We start from the raw sequence: 14,089 nt of genomic DNA, 5'->3' as shown, positions 1-14,089 counted from the left end.
TTAATGGGCCTATATTTGTATCTGTAATTTTTCTTCCCCTGATTATCCTATGCTTTTCGGAGTCATTACAATGTGTTAAGCATTGTGAAATACACCGTCACACACTAGGTTATCATCATCATCATCATCATCATCAATTTTGCATGCCCGGGAAGAGCGTAGCATCTCGACAACCCAGTTTCCAGTCCAGCTGGTTCTGAGCAAGTCTCCAACCAGCTGACAGATTCAGCCCCAGTGCCCTGAGGTCTTCCTCCGAATATGAAAAGGTCATATGAATAAAAACTTGTAAATGCTGGGGAGTAAAAGCAAACAGCAAGAACATTTACTTTGGAGTAAAAGCATCACAGAAAAGCAAATGCTTACCACACCAGCCGCTCCACAGCAGGGGGACTGCCCCTCAGAGGATCAATACTGGGGCCGACACCGATTTTCTCCTGATAACTCGTCTGAATTGAGAACTCGCAACTTCATAAGCAAATTGTTTAATACTAAAACAAAAACACTTGACAAAAGAATTTCCTCTTTGGACAAACGCCTGCGTTAAGGGGCCAAGGTAGCCTCTTTCCCCATCCTGTTGTTGAATGCCCTTGCTCGATGTTATGGAGATCCTTCCTTGTGTGATCCAAGTAAATTGCCTGAAATTTTTCATTTCCTGGTTGACTGGTTGGTTTTTGCGTCAATGAATTTCCATTGAGGATTGCTACAGCTTCCTTGCAACAACGTTCCCTTGTCTTGGACAATTTGTTCTTCCCATAATTTGGTTCTGAGGATCACCTGCAAGATCTTCCATTGGGAGGTGGTGATCTTTTTGGCAACAGGTTTGACGAGACAATGATAAAAGAGGCCAGACGTCTAAAGGCCAAAGACAAGTTGGATCTTCGTCGACACACGGCCAAACGCCCTTCTACTTCTGTCGCCTCCCAGTCCAGTAAGAAGAAACCACGGCCTGAGTCATCTGAGTCAGTCTTCTTCATCTTCCTCAAACTTCTTCAGGATACAGCCCCCATATCTGCACAGCTTTTCAAGTCCTAGGAGTCGCGCACGGGGTAACAAGGGCTTCTAACTGCTGCAGAGTATTTTATCCCCCCTGCTTCAGATCAAGTAGCAAGTCATCTTGCAGGGTTCAGCCAGAGGTGGTCTCACATAACCTCAGACATCTGGGTTCTTCAGACAATCTCTAGACTTCTCTATTACCTACTCAATGACCATCTCCTATTCCCACAGATCTGACATGCTGGGCTGTTTTAGAGGGCTGCTTCAGAGAAGGATATCAACTTCCTGAGGGACAAGAATGCCATCATTCTACTCCCGGCCGGGTCCACTCTTGGCATTGCACATTTAAGATGACTTCACTTGACCCATGATGACGTCATCATGATGTCACTCTTTGGGACACAACTTTGCTATAAGGCCTATGCAATGATCTCTATATAAAAACTGGATAGCGTATAGAAAACCGCAGAAGAAAGCCTTTTGAAACCATATTGGTGATCTACAAAGGACAGGTTGCCGTCTTTACAGGTAGCATGATTCACTTTTGTAAGTAGTTCACCTGATTCAAATTTTGACCATCACCACTGACCATAGTTCAAAATCTTCAACCGTTGTGCTCTGCTTTTTGAATGCTGCAGTTCACTTTTTTTGCGGCGTTTTGGAAATAATAATCAATACAGAAATGTGTCCTTTGTAGAACATCATGGGCCATATTCACAAGTTCGCTATTTTTGTAGAGTTCCCTGAATGTATTTCATTAATTGTTAACTTTTGAATGGGATGGCGCCAGACTTTTTATGCAGGCACAATGCCACCTTATTTTACTGTCATTTTTCATTTAAATATGGCTTTAAACATTAGGGAATGTTTAATTACAAATGTTAAAGTATTCATTGAACCAGACTGGAATTTATTATACATTAACTTGCTTTCATTTCTCTTCGCAAGTTCCAAAAAATGACATTTTTCCTAACTTTCAATTCAATATGGCCGACTCGTGAATAAGGCCCATAATACGTGTACAAGACCAAAATGGGCGTCAACTCTTGATACAGTGCGCGCTGTATAATACGCGAAGAACGTTCGTATTATACCTGGCAATCTTTGTGAGACTGGGGACAAATTGGTCAATATGCAAAGTCTACTGTGTGACTGGTGCATGGGCAGCCGCTATCCAATCTTTATATAGAGATCAGTGGGCCTATGCCTATGCTAACTTTGAGTGGTGTATGACAAAGATGAATGCCAAAAGTTACATCCACAAAAGACGTGTGCAAGGTCTATGGGATATTGCATGGAACACAAAGAAGAAAAAAGAAGAAGGAACAAAAAGAAAAGCAAAAATCGCAAAAAAGCCAGTATTAACAGAAATGAAAGCTGTGCCCAATTGAAATTGGGACTACTAATTAATTTTTAAAAAGGAAAAAGTTTAAAAATGTAAAGAACTGCTTAATGTCTTTAGCAGTTAGTAGAAAGAAGGAAAAAAAATATTGATCCAAAACATATGCACTAAAAGCGTAATATAATATCCTGAAAGATGCATCAAAGATAAAATTTTGTCAAAAATGTCTGATATTGTGAAATATAAATTTTCATTCCTGTAATGTAGACATCAACTGTAACTACTAGGTATAAAAACTTTGTTAGAAATTACAACTATCTGTACTAGAAATAGATGGTTCTGTGGTTCTATTTCTTATTTCAGCCCTCAGTCCTACAGCCCTAGATGTTTAGTGGAAGAAAAAGGTAGTCAGACTGAGGTGGATGTCAGTTTGTACACATGTTCACCTGGAATTGTTATCAGGGATGAAAATGACAGCATTGCGTTCTCAAACAAAACCTTCAATCAAGGTAGGGAACATAAGCATTTAACCTTTTTTTTTGAAGTAGTGCTTTAATTTTTACACTCAACATTCTCTGTTTTACAATGGGTTGTAGGATAGCTAAGGAGCTAATCTTTATGTAATTCTATTTTAGGATCACAACATGTTAATGCATAAAGTATCTGAGTATTGAATGGTGAAATTTATCCTAGTACGTGTATAACAAATTGTTCAAATTTCTGTAAATATTACTTTAGCAGGCAGGAGAATCATCCTGTATAAACAGGAATTATGGGGCTTTCTTGCCTGCTTTCACATCTTTTTTTCCTGTTTTTGCACAGGTTTCCTTTTTTCATTGAAATTCATTCTTATGCCTGCTTTAGTGACCTCTTAATACCTGCATTTCTATTATATACTAACAGTGGAAAGAAAAAGTAAGCTATGGGCTTTGTGCACCAACAAAACAGGGCACTTTTGAATACTTTTGAGAGCCCCACGGACGGGATACACTGCGTGTGCATAATGTACTGGTTGGTACACACGTCTGTTTAATTATCCTGAATGAGCCAAAGCTAAGCCAAAGCGTCTTCGCGTGATGGAGTGTCAGGCGTTGTTGGCGCACAAATGCATTTGAATTTCTCTTTCGATGGTCTCCCTGACTTATCCCCACCCCCATTACTCTGGATACAGTCTAAGACAAGTCTCCCTTAATTTTTCTTTTCTGGCTGTTGAAGTGGTACACGGGTATCATTGAAACCACATTTCTTAAAAGATGATATATATAATCATTCAAACATCATTGCAGACATTAATGCCTTACTGGATTACTCTTTATCTGCAGTTGCTACTTTGCTTTTTCTAACTGGTGAAGAAGCCATTCAACATCTCTTCTCAAGGCAAACTCACTGGGAGTTCAACTATCTGCCGCTTATGACAGTTTTGATTTTGTATTTTACTATGGCTTGCTGGACATGTGGCTCAAACATCTCATCAGGTCTCGTTGTACCAATGCTGTAAGTATGCCCTCTAATGCAATTTATTGTCAACAGCATACATAGACAAGCAGAAATTCTTTGGAGTTGTTTTTTTTTGGGGGGGATTGTTATTTCAGGAGAGAAAGTCCATAAAAGGCATGGCTGCAAGTCCCATCATTGACTGCTCATCTACAGAAGTATCATTTGGAAAAGTTCCTTTTTACAACCACCTTTGTTTTGTTGTACACTGTTTCCATTTGATCGGGGTGTCCTTTCTCACTTTTGCCTTTGTGGAAACACTTTATTCATTTATACTTACAAAATGATTTTCCCCAAATTGGACTGGAGATTTACTGCAAAAACATTTATGTACTTTTTTTTTCCCCGACAACATTCATTGGTGTCAGAATTGGATGGATGGAGCTTACTTCCAATGGGGTCTCTTGGTAGAAGAAGTAAAAGGTCATTACAGTTTAGTGATGGGAGGAAAACCCAGAGTGATATTCTAGGGAAAACCCATGGAATCAAGCAGGGACTGAAAGGCCAACCCACATATTGGGCTTGGCAGGATTCGAACCCGGGTCACAGCGATGGAAGGCGAGGAAAGTACCCCTACACCTGATCTTTGTATCACATGCTGTGATACTGTGCTGTTTTCAGAACAAACAGATTCATAGAATAGATAGGGCTTCATTACTGTTGCTCTTATCTTCAAAGGATGTCAGTAGATATGTTATGACATTCTTCATTTTTGTTTTTATCCCCCTGGCTTTTAAGCCAAGAAAGGGGGCTCTTGCTAAAGCGTATTCCTTCTGTGTGTCCATGTGTATGTGTGTTCCATTTTGGTTAGGTCAACTGTTTAGCGCTGTCATATGTAAAGTCAGACTTTGATATCAACCAAACTCAGTGACAATAATCTTTGGATAAGGGAGACTTCAGATGACTTGAGACATTTTAGGTCAACGGTAAGTACTGCCAGCATGCCAGGAGATCACGGAAGTTTAAGTTGCAGTATTTTTGCATTTGTTGTCTCTTAATAGATTCATTGGAGCACTGTATGGACGGATCATTGGTATGCTGCTAGTATCTATGTTTGGAGTGAAGTCCATTACAACTGATGAATATTGGGCTTGGATGGACCCTGGGGCTTTTGCCTTAATAGGTGCTGCATCTTTCTTTGGAGGTGTGTCCAGATTGACAATGTCTCTTACGGTTATAATGGTAAGTACATGTATGTTATAAATGGAAAGTGAGTACAGTGGAACGTCGCTATACCGAACACCGCTATACCGAACATTCGGCTATACCGAACATCGTCCTTGGCTCCCGATTTTTGTGTACAAAACCAACTGAACATTGTTGTTGAAAACCGTCAAGAGAAGAGCGACAAGTGGCTATTATTTCCCCAAGGCATAGAAGGGGAAAGCCACCCATCGATATAGGTAGTAAGCTCAAAACTGTGTAATTGCATAATTCAATAGTCGGCACGTGTTCAAAGTTGTTTTTCAGTAACTACCAGGGCGTGCAGGGTGAAGTTATGAAGGGCGCCATTTATTGAAAAGTGAGTACCGGAACACCGGCAGCTTAAAATCGCTATACCGAACGATCACTATTACGAACCTTTTCTGTGGATCCCGCAATGTTTGTTATAGCGACGTTCCACTGTATTCTAATCAACATGTACATGTACATTGGTCTCCCCATTTTTTTTTATCTCAGAGCTTTCCCTAAAGATTAAGCTTACTTTCTTGAGATCATGAGACTGCATTTTAGTGAAAATGCATATCTCCTTAGGATGGGTTAAAACTTCATTTGTGAAAGTGGTTTTTGCAAAACCAACATTTCATCACAGAAAAAAATTAATACATAGAATCATCTGTATTTAGAGCTGCCATCTGGTACGGATTTTCTGTATTTCGTATGGAAATTCACGAAAAAATACAGAAGTACAGATTTTAGTGTGTAAATGCTGAATTTGTAAAATCCAGTCATAATCTTCTGGCATACAACTTTTTTTCTTAAACTTTGGTCGTTAAAGAAAATGTGATATTACCGCACATCCGTCTTGTTTCCTGCCGTGGCACAGCAGAATCTTGCCAATTGTTTTGTATTGATATAAAACTGTTAAAAAAGTGTAGGACACTTACTCCGTTCACATTCTTCAGCATACATACAGTCGGGCCAAATAAACATGTTGCTGTAGTGCCCTCTATCTAATCTGGGCTATTAGTCTAGTTCAGTGGGGTTTCTCCCCATATGTACCTATATGAATGCTTCACGATACAGACGCCACTGCACGTGGAGGGAACTCGTTGGAATTTCATGACATGCCATAGTGATAAGTGTACAATTTAATTGTTGAATTTGACATTGTCAACATGCAAACTATATGTTAACCCTAACTCCCTACTGTCTTTTACTAAGTATTGGACCAAGTCCACCAAAATCCATCAATCACATTGCTTTCAATGCATGCTTTGCTTTAGGGCCTAAGGCCCAAGTCCATCATACTCCATCAATATTTAGTCACACCAGGCCTGTAGGACAAAGTCCCCCAAAATCCACCAAAATGGAGGGATGGATTTTGATGGAGTTGGGGTGGTTAGGGTTAAAGTAAACATCGATGGAGAAAGAAGATTTCTGCAAGTTAGTTCACAGAACTTGATCTCTCTTGTCTGTGTATTTATTTTCCGTGTTCATGAATTTATTTCGAAGTTGTATCGGCAGTTTTAGCTGTATAGGCTTCTTCTGGCAAGTTAGGCCTATTCATCAATTTGAAAATATTGAGTTTGGAATGAAAATACAGATTTCTGGTTTAGGAATACTGATTTTGGAATTTGGAGGTTGGCAGCTCTGTGTTTTCATTCAGCCATGCAAACTTACAAATCATATACTCTTTGATACTAATTAACTCCTTAATCTACAGATGTCTTCTGCCTAAAACTTTTCATTCATTTTTAATTACTCTGCAGTTTAAATTAGTGTTCTTTAATTATTCATCAAATCTGGCATATCTGTTATGCGTTTCAAAAGATTGAAGTGACGTTGCACATTGAGCAAAACTCTACAGCCATGCTGATGCTTTGTTAATAAAATTTAAGTCATAAAAAGCTTGAAATGTAATTTCATTGGCTATTGTGGTATTTCACAGTGTGCATGATAAAATCCTCAAAAACTACTTTTTATTGCAAGTTCCATTTTGTCTTTTTGGCAGATGGAGATCACAAATGATATTCAGTTCTTACTTCCAATTATGGTGGCAATAATGATGGCCAAGTGGGTAGGTGATTTTGTCACTCATCCACTCTACCATGCCCTGCTTGAGGTCAAGTGTATTCCCTTTTTAGATGCCGAACCAGTCATTGTACACGAGGGCAAGAGGTAAGTTTGAAGCTACATATTGTACGTTAATACCTAAGGTCATTCAATCACCAACCTATAATGAACAAGTGATCATGGGGTAGAAAGAGGTTGGATGGCAGGATGCTAGTGGTGATGGCCCCGGGTTTGTACAGTACAGGGTGAGTCAAAAAAAGCGAAACCCAAATGTTGGGACTATTGTTTTATTGAAATTTTGCATGTAGCACTTTCAAAATCTAGGATATGAAAGCCCAATTCATAAGCTTTCTTTTAGTACAAAAATCATTCAAATCACTCATGCACTTTTTAACTTACTGAATTTTAAACACAACCACCGTTTTAACTTACTGAATTCGGATTACAAAAACGGTGTGAAAACAATTCACACATATCCGTATGTGAATTGTTTTCGTTTTGCTGAAAGTACACTTACCTTTTTGTAATCCGTGGACAGAACTTCAAAACAGATGTTGTGTTTAAAATTTGGTAACTTTAAAAGTATATGAGTGATTTGAGTGATTCTTGTACTAAAAGAAAGTTTATGAATTTGGCTTTCATATCCTAGATTTTGAAAGTGCTACACGCAGAACTTCACTAAAACAATAGTCCCGACATTTGGGTTTCGCTTTTTTTTTACTCACCCTGTATTACAGAGTATTATTTTTGTCAGATACTGTTCTTCTATAACAATGGTAAACTGAGCAGGATTGAGATTATTCAGATTTAACTGGTGATATTTAAAGGCCTAATCATGCTTTGGGCAGCGATTGCCATTTGGGCCTGGTTAATGGGTAATTGCAGAATATCAAGCCACTTGAAATACCTGGGCCTACCATATGATGGCCATATATATGTTAAACATGTATTCAGCAATTACAGATACATAAATTGATAACACAATTCCATGCTCATTTGGTTACTCACATCCAAGGCCCTTTCTTTGGTTGGCTGCTATGTCTGTCTCTTCCCCCGGTCCTCAGTTCCATATCACAAAATACTTATGGTCTTCGAGGGCATTGGCGCATGCCATCTTAGTCAAAATGTCTGGAACACAGAATGTCTGAAGCGCTTTCAGCCACTTTGTCCTTCATCTGGGGATATCAATCATATGTTTTTTTTTTTTTCAGTTTTAAAATATGGGAAGAGCATTCAGCCATGAAAATCATCTTTATAGAGGATGATAAAAGAGACTTTAAAAATTTCTGCTTGCACATACTGTTGTAGAGAAATGTTTCGTTTTTCAAGCCGGGAATTTACGTATAATTTTACTTCATCCATTAGCCTATTTGAGACACAATAGGAGGGTAAATACAAAAGAGTTTACCCCAATCAAACAGCGCCCTCCGATTGTGTCTGCCATATCTCAAGTAGGCTAATGAATTCATGTCAACCATCTCCCATAATGCAGTGGTTGTGCACTGTATTGGGAATCATTTGTGTTGGCCACTGTCCCTCCAAGCCTTCATATTTTTGTTTGTATGTAGTTCTCTGACCATTCTGCTTTGATGCTTGTTTGACTGCAGTGTCAACTTAGAACTATTCAAGACCAGTGATGCCATGGCAAGCCCAGTCCATGTGTTGCACAGCAAAGAATCTGTCAGCACTATTGCTCAGCTACTTCTAGACACTACTCATGGTGGCTTTCCTGTGGTGAAATCTGGCTCTGGTATGGAGAACCATCAGTTCATTGGACTTATAACGAGGTAAATGAAATTTTAAAAAATGGGCACTTTCTTGGTAACTTGCGTTTCTTGTGCTGGAAGTCTTCTTTAAACCAGTTGATGTTATTCTAATAATGCACAGCATTTAGGTTGGAGTTTCCTCACAGGAGATCTCTTGCTGTTAAGTGACTAAACTGCAACAAGAAAGTCATTAATTAAACTTTTAATTGGTTTGGCAATGCTTTTTTATTGGTAACTCGCATTCTAAAACCTTTGGAAAAACCTTTCAAATGCTTTAAAGGTATAGTCCATCATAGTGCATTTTGTTCGTTTGAAGCAATAAACGTGCTCAAAATCTAAAGAAGGACGCTGAACAACTAACCTGATGAAGTTTCAGCTCAGCTTCAGCTGTATATTCCGAGAAAAAGGCATACTAGGATCTTGATTTCAAATCCAAAGTTGCTGAATCATGTTTTGATTTTGGGGTGGCATGGGTGGCTGGTGCGTAAAGCGCTCGCCTCTCACCAAGGTGACCACGGTTCAAATCCTGGCCGTGGATCGCATGTGAGTAGAGTTGTGCATTGGTTCTCTCCTGTGCCACGAGGGTTTTCTCCGGGCCCTCCGGTTTTCCTCCCTCCAGAAAAATCAAACACTTTCGATCTCAGGCTGTGCTCCGTGGTCATATGGGTCGATGTGGCCGGCAGCTATAGGCGCCTTTACGTGCCAGCAGCCCGACCACATTGCAGCCGCGTCCTTCGCAATTCAGCATACCAGCTGCGAGTAAGGATGATTAGCCTCCCAAATTATTATTATTATTATTATTATTATTATTTGGGCCCGAATTCAGCATCCGAGACACGTTCTCACTGAGCATTGCTTATAACAAGCTTGAATTTCGCTTATTAGAAGTATTTTCACCAGCCCGATGAAGAACTTTGTATTGTTTGTCTCATGGTTAAAGCGAGCATGCAAGATTTTGCTCTCCCCACATGGCATGATCAATGTTTCATTGTCATTTCCTCAACCCTACATAAAGTTTATACCTGCAGGAATTCTGCGGTTTTCACTTACCCCAATCGAGCTGGTCGGCACACCACTTTATGTACATGTAGTTTCTACCATATAATCCAGGCATCACACACCTTTGTTATTTCTACCAGATGTGCAGCCAGCACATGCCTTTGTGGTTTCTTATAACGAGCTGGGTGGCGCTTGCCTTTGTCATTTCCATCAGACAACCCAGACAGCACATGCCTTTGTAGTTTATACCAAACACCCAGCTTTCTGGGTGTTGACGCATTTTAAGGAACAGATATTGTGTACATGTACGTCACAATAGGGGCAAATTATTACATAGAGTAAATTGATTGACGTAGTCTTGAATCACGTGTCAGGGGTTTCTTATGTCTCATACACATTATTGTAATTCTGAATTCATGATATATGGAAGATATTTTCTGAGGTACCTGATTCTGATTATCGCATAATTTTTGAATTACACTACCTTCAGTATGGCTTCATCTTCATCAAGAACAAGCTCAAGTGTTTATCTCTCAAGACAAAAATTTAGATCATCAAGGCCATGGATTCCGGGCGAAACAGGCTGACGTGGGGAGTGAATTTGGCAACCATCCTTATGAATCGGGCGGACATCACTGTCAAGTTCGTCTAAATTTTAATCTTCAAGAAAGCGACTTTGTGCCGGCACTTACGAGGATGTGGAAGGTTTATTTCGTTGGTTTCGTGGCATGCAGGCCAAAAACCTTCCGAAGAGGAAAAGCAAGAGGAAACATCAAGTAAAAATCTCCCTGCATCAACTAAAGACTGTATCAACATGAAGCAAAAGTTTCAGCAGTACCCCAGCAGACACAGAGACATGGACGATGAAGTCTACCAAGCAGCACCAAATATCATGGAGTTTCTCTCCAACGTTTGGCGAAGCAACCAGTCGGGAGCAAGATCACATATTTCTTTAAGATTTGAGCCATCAAATCAACCCAAACAGCTGTTTTCAGAACACAGGTTGTTCAAGTTGCCATGTTCAAATAATTTTTAATCACATAAAACGGTTTTCAGAGCCACCCCACTCCCCCCCAAAAAGAAATTAAACTTAGATAGATGTAGTATTTCATTCATTTCAATAAGTCCGAACTGCTCTTTCAGAGCCACACCCCGTTAGAAAGAAAAAAATTGTGGCAAGTTGCTATATTAAATTTATTTTAATCAATTTAACACCCCCCCTCCCTCCCCCAAAGAGAGATTAGACATAATATTAATTTCAAATATTAAATTTATTTAATAAACAGCTAATTAACATCACCTTGTGCATTATACCTTCAAAATAAGTTAGCCATAGTTTTTAAGGGGAAAAATGCAGCGCAATTCAAAATTACAGTGATTAACTAGACTTATGCATGTACAGATACAAGTAGAATTTCCATCCAGGAACGATACTTCTGTAGATATTGTTATGTGTACAATTGAAGGTGGTGTTCAATACTATGTGTTTACATTCTCAAAGGCCTTTGAATTATACATGTTCAATGTGACTTTACATGACAGGTGATGACATCATCATGACGTTACCTCAATTGTCATCTATAACACATCCTGGTTCAGGTACACACCTACAACCGAATCGGACCTGTAGTTATTTAGATGTATGCCTTAGAAAAGTGTACCTTTAATGTGACATCACATGTCACGTGAAGACGTCACTTTAATCCCCATTTAGGCACACACCAAGCTACAACCAAATCGGACCTATAGTTCTGTAGATAAAGGCCTTCACAAAAATGCACCTTTAGTGTGACGTAGCATGACATGTGATGACGTTGTCATGACGTCAATGCTCGGCACGCATCTGCGGTGCTGTTTTATGTGTGCCAAGTATAGAGGCAATCGGATTGATGTAAGTGCCCAAAATGCAGAGAACAAACAAACATGCACAAATGCTATGGGCAAAATGACTGAATAAGAAAAAAAAAGACCAGAGACAAATCTTAACGAAAACAAAGGCTGTTTGTTTTTGTTAATATTGTGTCATTAGGCAAAGTGCTGTGCCAGGGCATCTTCAATCTTCGTCAACTATAAACACACAAACCTTTATACACAGATGTTTCCCACTGTTAGTAGATTTGCTGAACTGATCTGGAGCTGTTGGCAATGCTTCACATGGTCCAATCCAAGGGCGGATCCAGGGGGGGGCCAAAGGGGGCCATGGCCCCCCCCCCAAAACGAAACCAATTTTTTTTTTTTTTAATGTGACATTGCAATAAAGGCAGGCAATGAGTACACCACCATCTTTTCCTCAAAAAAAATTGGTTAAAGTGGTCAGAAATTGCCTCAGATCGCACCACAGAGCATCTAGAATCCAAAAAATTTTCGGGGCCCTCACGGGCCCCGAACCCCACGCCGTAATTTTTGAGACTCACTTTTTTTGGGGGGACCAAATTTTTTTTTGGCCCCCCCCAAAATTGTGTTCTGGATCTGCCCTTGGTCCAATCAGGTAGAGGCTGTGCTGGGCATCGCTGTGCACAATAAAGACATTTTCAAGACAACTGCATGGATTCCATCAATTCCTCTAGCTGTTGAGGTGTCAAGATGACGGATGACATTAGCCACCGTCTTAGGTGTGACAATAATTGTTGAGGGGGTCAGAGGGTTAGGATGGCCGGGATGGAGGGGGAGAAATTGAGCCTCTCCCTAACCATTAAATATCCCATATGGCCAGCGTCTCAAATAGCCTCTCCTAACCAAACTCCTACTGCTTGGCTTCTCGTGCTGACCCCTTTTATAAAACCGACGGCAGAGTTCTGAAAGGCGAGTTTCTGGCGCCTCAAAACCAGATTGCTCCGGGTAGGTGGAGCTTGTCAGACTTGGTCGTCAGTCCATTTAGGAGAAGGACAACTCTGATCGCAAACCCGGGTAGGTAGTACTCGTTAGCCTAGGTCGGCAGTCTACCTAATAGAATGGCTTCCGATCATAGTGCATTCCCCAGTCATGGGTTAAATGGCACAGTGAGCCGCCTTTTGGTCGCCTGCCTATAACAGCTCGCTGAAGTCTGGTTTGGCCTCGCCTTTGTACTATGGGCTTCCCAGCAGCGCCTTGAGGGAGGCGTGTTTTCAGGGCGGATCTTCAGGCGCTGAGAAGACTCTGGCCACCCCTGCAGCCCCTCCAGCCGCCGGTCGTCCTGACTCTGTCATGCCATCGGTACCAGCTGTTGGTGGTCAAGTTGGTGGTGCTGAGGACTGCGCACCCTCTCCATCACCCTAATCTCTTCATCGCGCAGGTTTCTCCCCCTTTCAATTACTTCTTATTCTATCCCTCATTACTCTTTCGCTTTTTATACAAAATTCCTGCGGCCACAGTTGGGCCGGCGACGGGGGCAGGTCCTGGATGGGACTGGCGGCCCCTAACCTGTCCGCCGCACGTATGGCAGCGCAGACGTGATGGTCGTTTGGGGCCGGGATGGAGCGGCGTCCCCATTCGGCAGCTGTCCGCGCGACCGAGCAGCCCTTTTTAGGGTCCGCGCTGCTCGCCTCTCTCCGAGGACGGGCCTAGAAAAGGTGGCTCAAAAAAACGTACGCCTCGCCTCTTCCTGGGTGGGTAGCCGCGCCCACCAGGACATCCCTTTTTGCGGCCGAAACAGAAGACAGAAAACTAAACTTTGCCCGCATCAGTCGGCACATTGCTATAAGATCGCTACTTGGAATGTTCGCACGCTGATGGACTCCAAGGTTCCCATAGCCAGTGATCATCCTCCGTGGCGTACAGCCCTCATCGCGGCCGAGCTCAGACGTTACAACATCGATATCGCCGCGCTTAGTGAAACTCGTCTTGCCTCAGAGGACTCCCTCACTGAGGTTGGGGAAGGGTACACCTTCTTCTGGAAGGGGCTCCCAGAGGAGGCCGCCAGGATCCACGGTGTGGGGTTCGCCATCAAGTCATCCCTTCTCAGTTGCCTACCAGAGGCCCCTGTTAACCTGAGCGAGCGGCTCATGACTCTCCGTGTCCCTTTGGCAGCCCGGAGACACATTACCATTATCAGTGCCTACGCCCCCACCCTCACCTCCTCCGAGGACACTAAGGACAAGTTCTATGACCTTCTCGACCAGACACTCCAAGTAATCCCGCGGACCGACAAAATCATCTTGCTCGGCGATTTCAATGCGCGGGTCGGCTCTAATTATACTGTATGGGGCAGTGTCATCGGCAGGCATGGGGTTGGCTCTGTCAATTCCAACGGACTCCGGCTCCTCAACCTCTGTGCTGACCA

At 41.6% G+C, this 14,089-nt stretch overlaps 1 protein-coding gene across 2 annotated transcripts in view; it reads left to right on the top strand.

Annotated features, from left to right (window-relative positions):
* The window catches only part of LOC119739432 (chloride channel protein B-like), a 92,654-nt gene that overhangs the window by 60,290 nt on the left and 18,275 nt on the right, over positions 1–14,089 (top strand). For both annotated transcript variants that reach the window (XM_038214383.1, XM_038214382.1), the window contains exons 10-14: positions 2,699–2,844; positions 3,658–3,829; positions 4,831–5,011; positions 7,005–7,171; positions 8,674–8,853. In XM_038214383.1, coding sequence (XP_038070311.1) covers positions 2,699–2,844; positions 3,658–3,829; positions 4,831–5,011; positions 7,005–7,171; positions 8,674–8,853 — 846 coding nt within the window. The remainder of the gene's footprint in view (positions 1–2,698; positions 2,845–3,657; positions 3,830–4,830; positions 5,012–7,004; positions 7,172–8,673; positions 8,854–14,089) is intronic.

The sequence above is a fragment of the Patiria miniata genome, unplaced genomic scaffold (genome assembly GCF_015706575.1).
Source record: "Patiria miniata isolate m_02_andy unplaced genomic scaffold, ASM1570657v1 HiC_scaffold_30, whole genome shotgun sequence".
Lineage (NCBI taxonomy): Eukaryota > Metazoa > Echinodermata > Asteroidea > Valvatida > Asterinidae > Patiria > Patiria miniata.
This window is presented reverse-complemented; position numbering and strand designations above follow the sequence as displayed.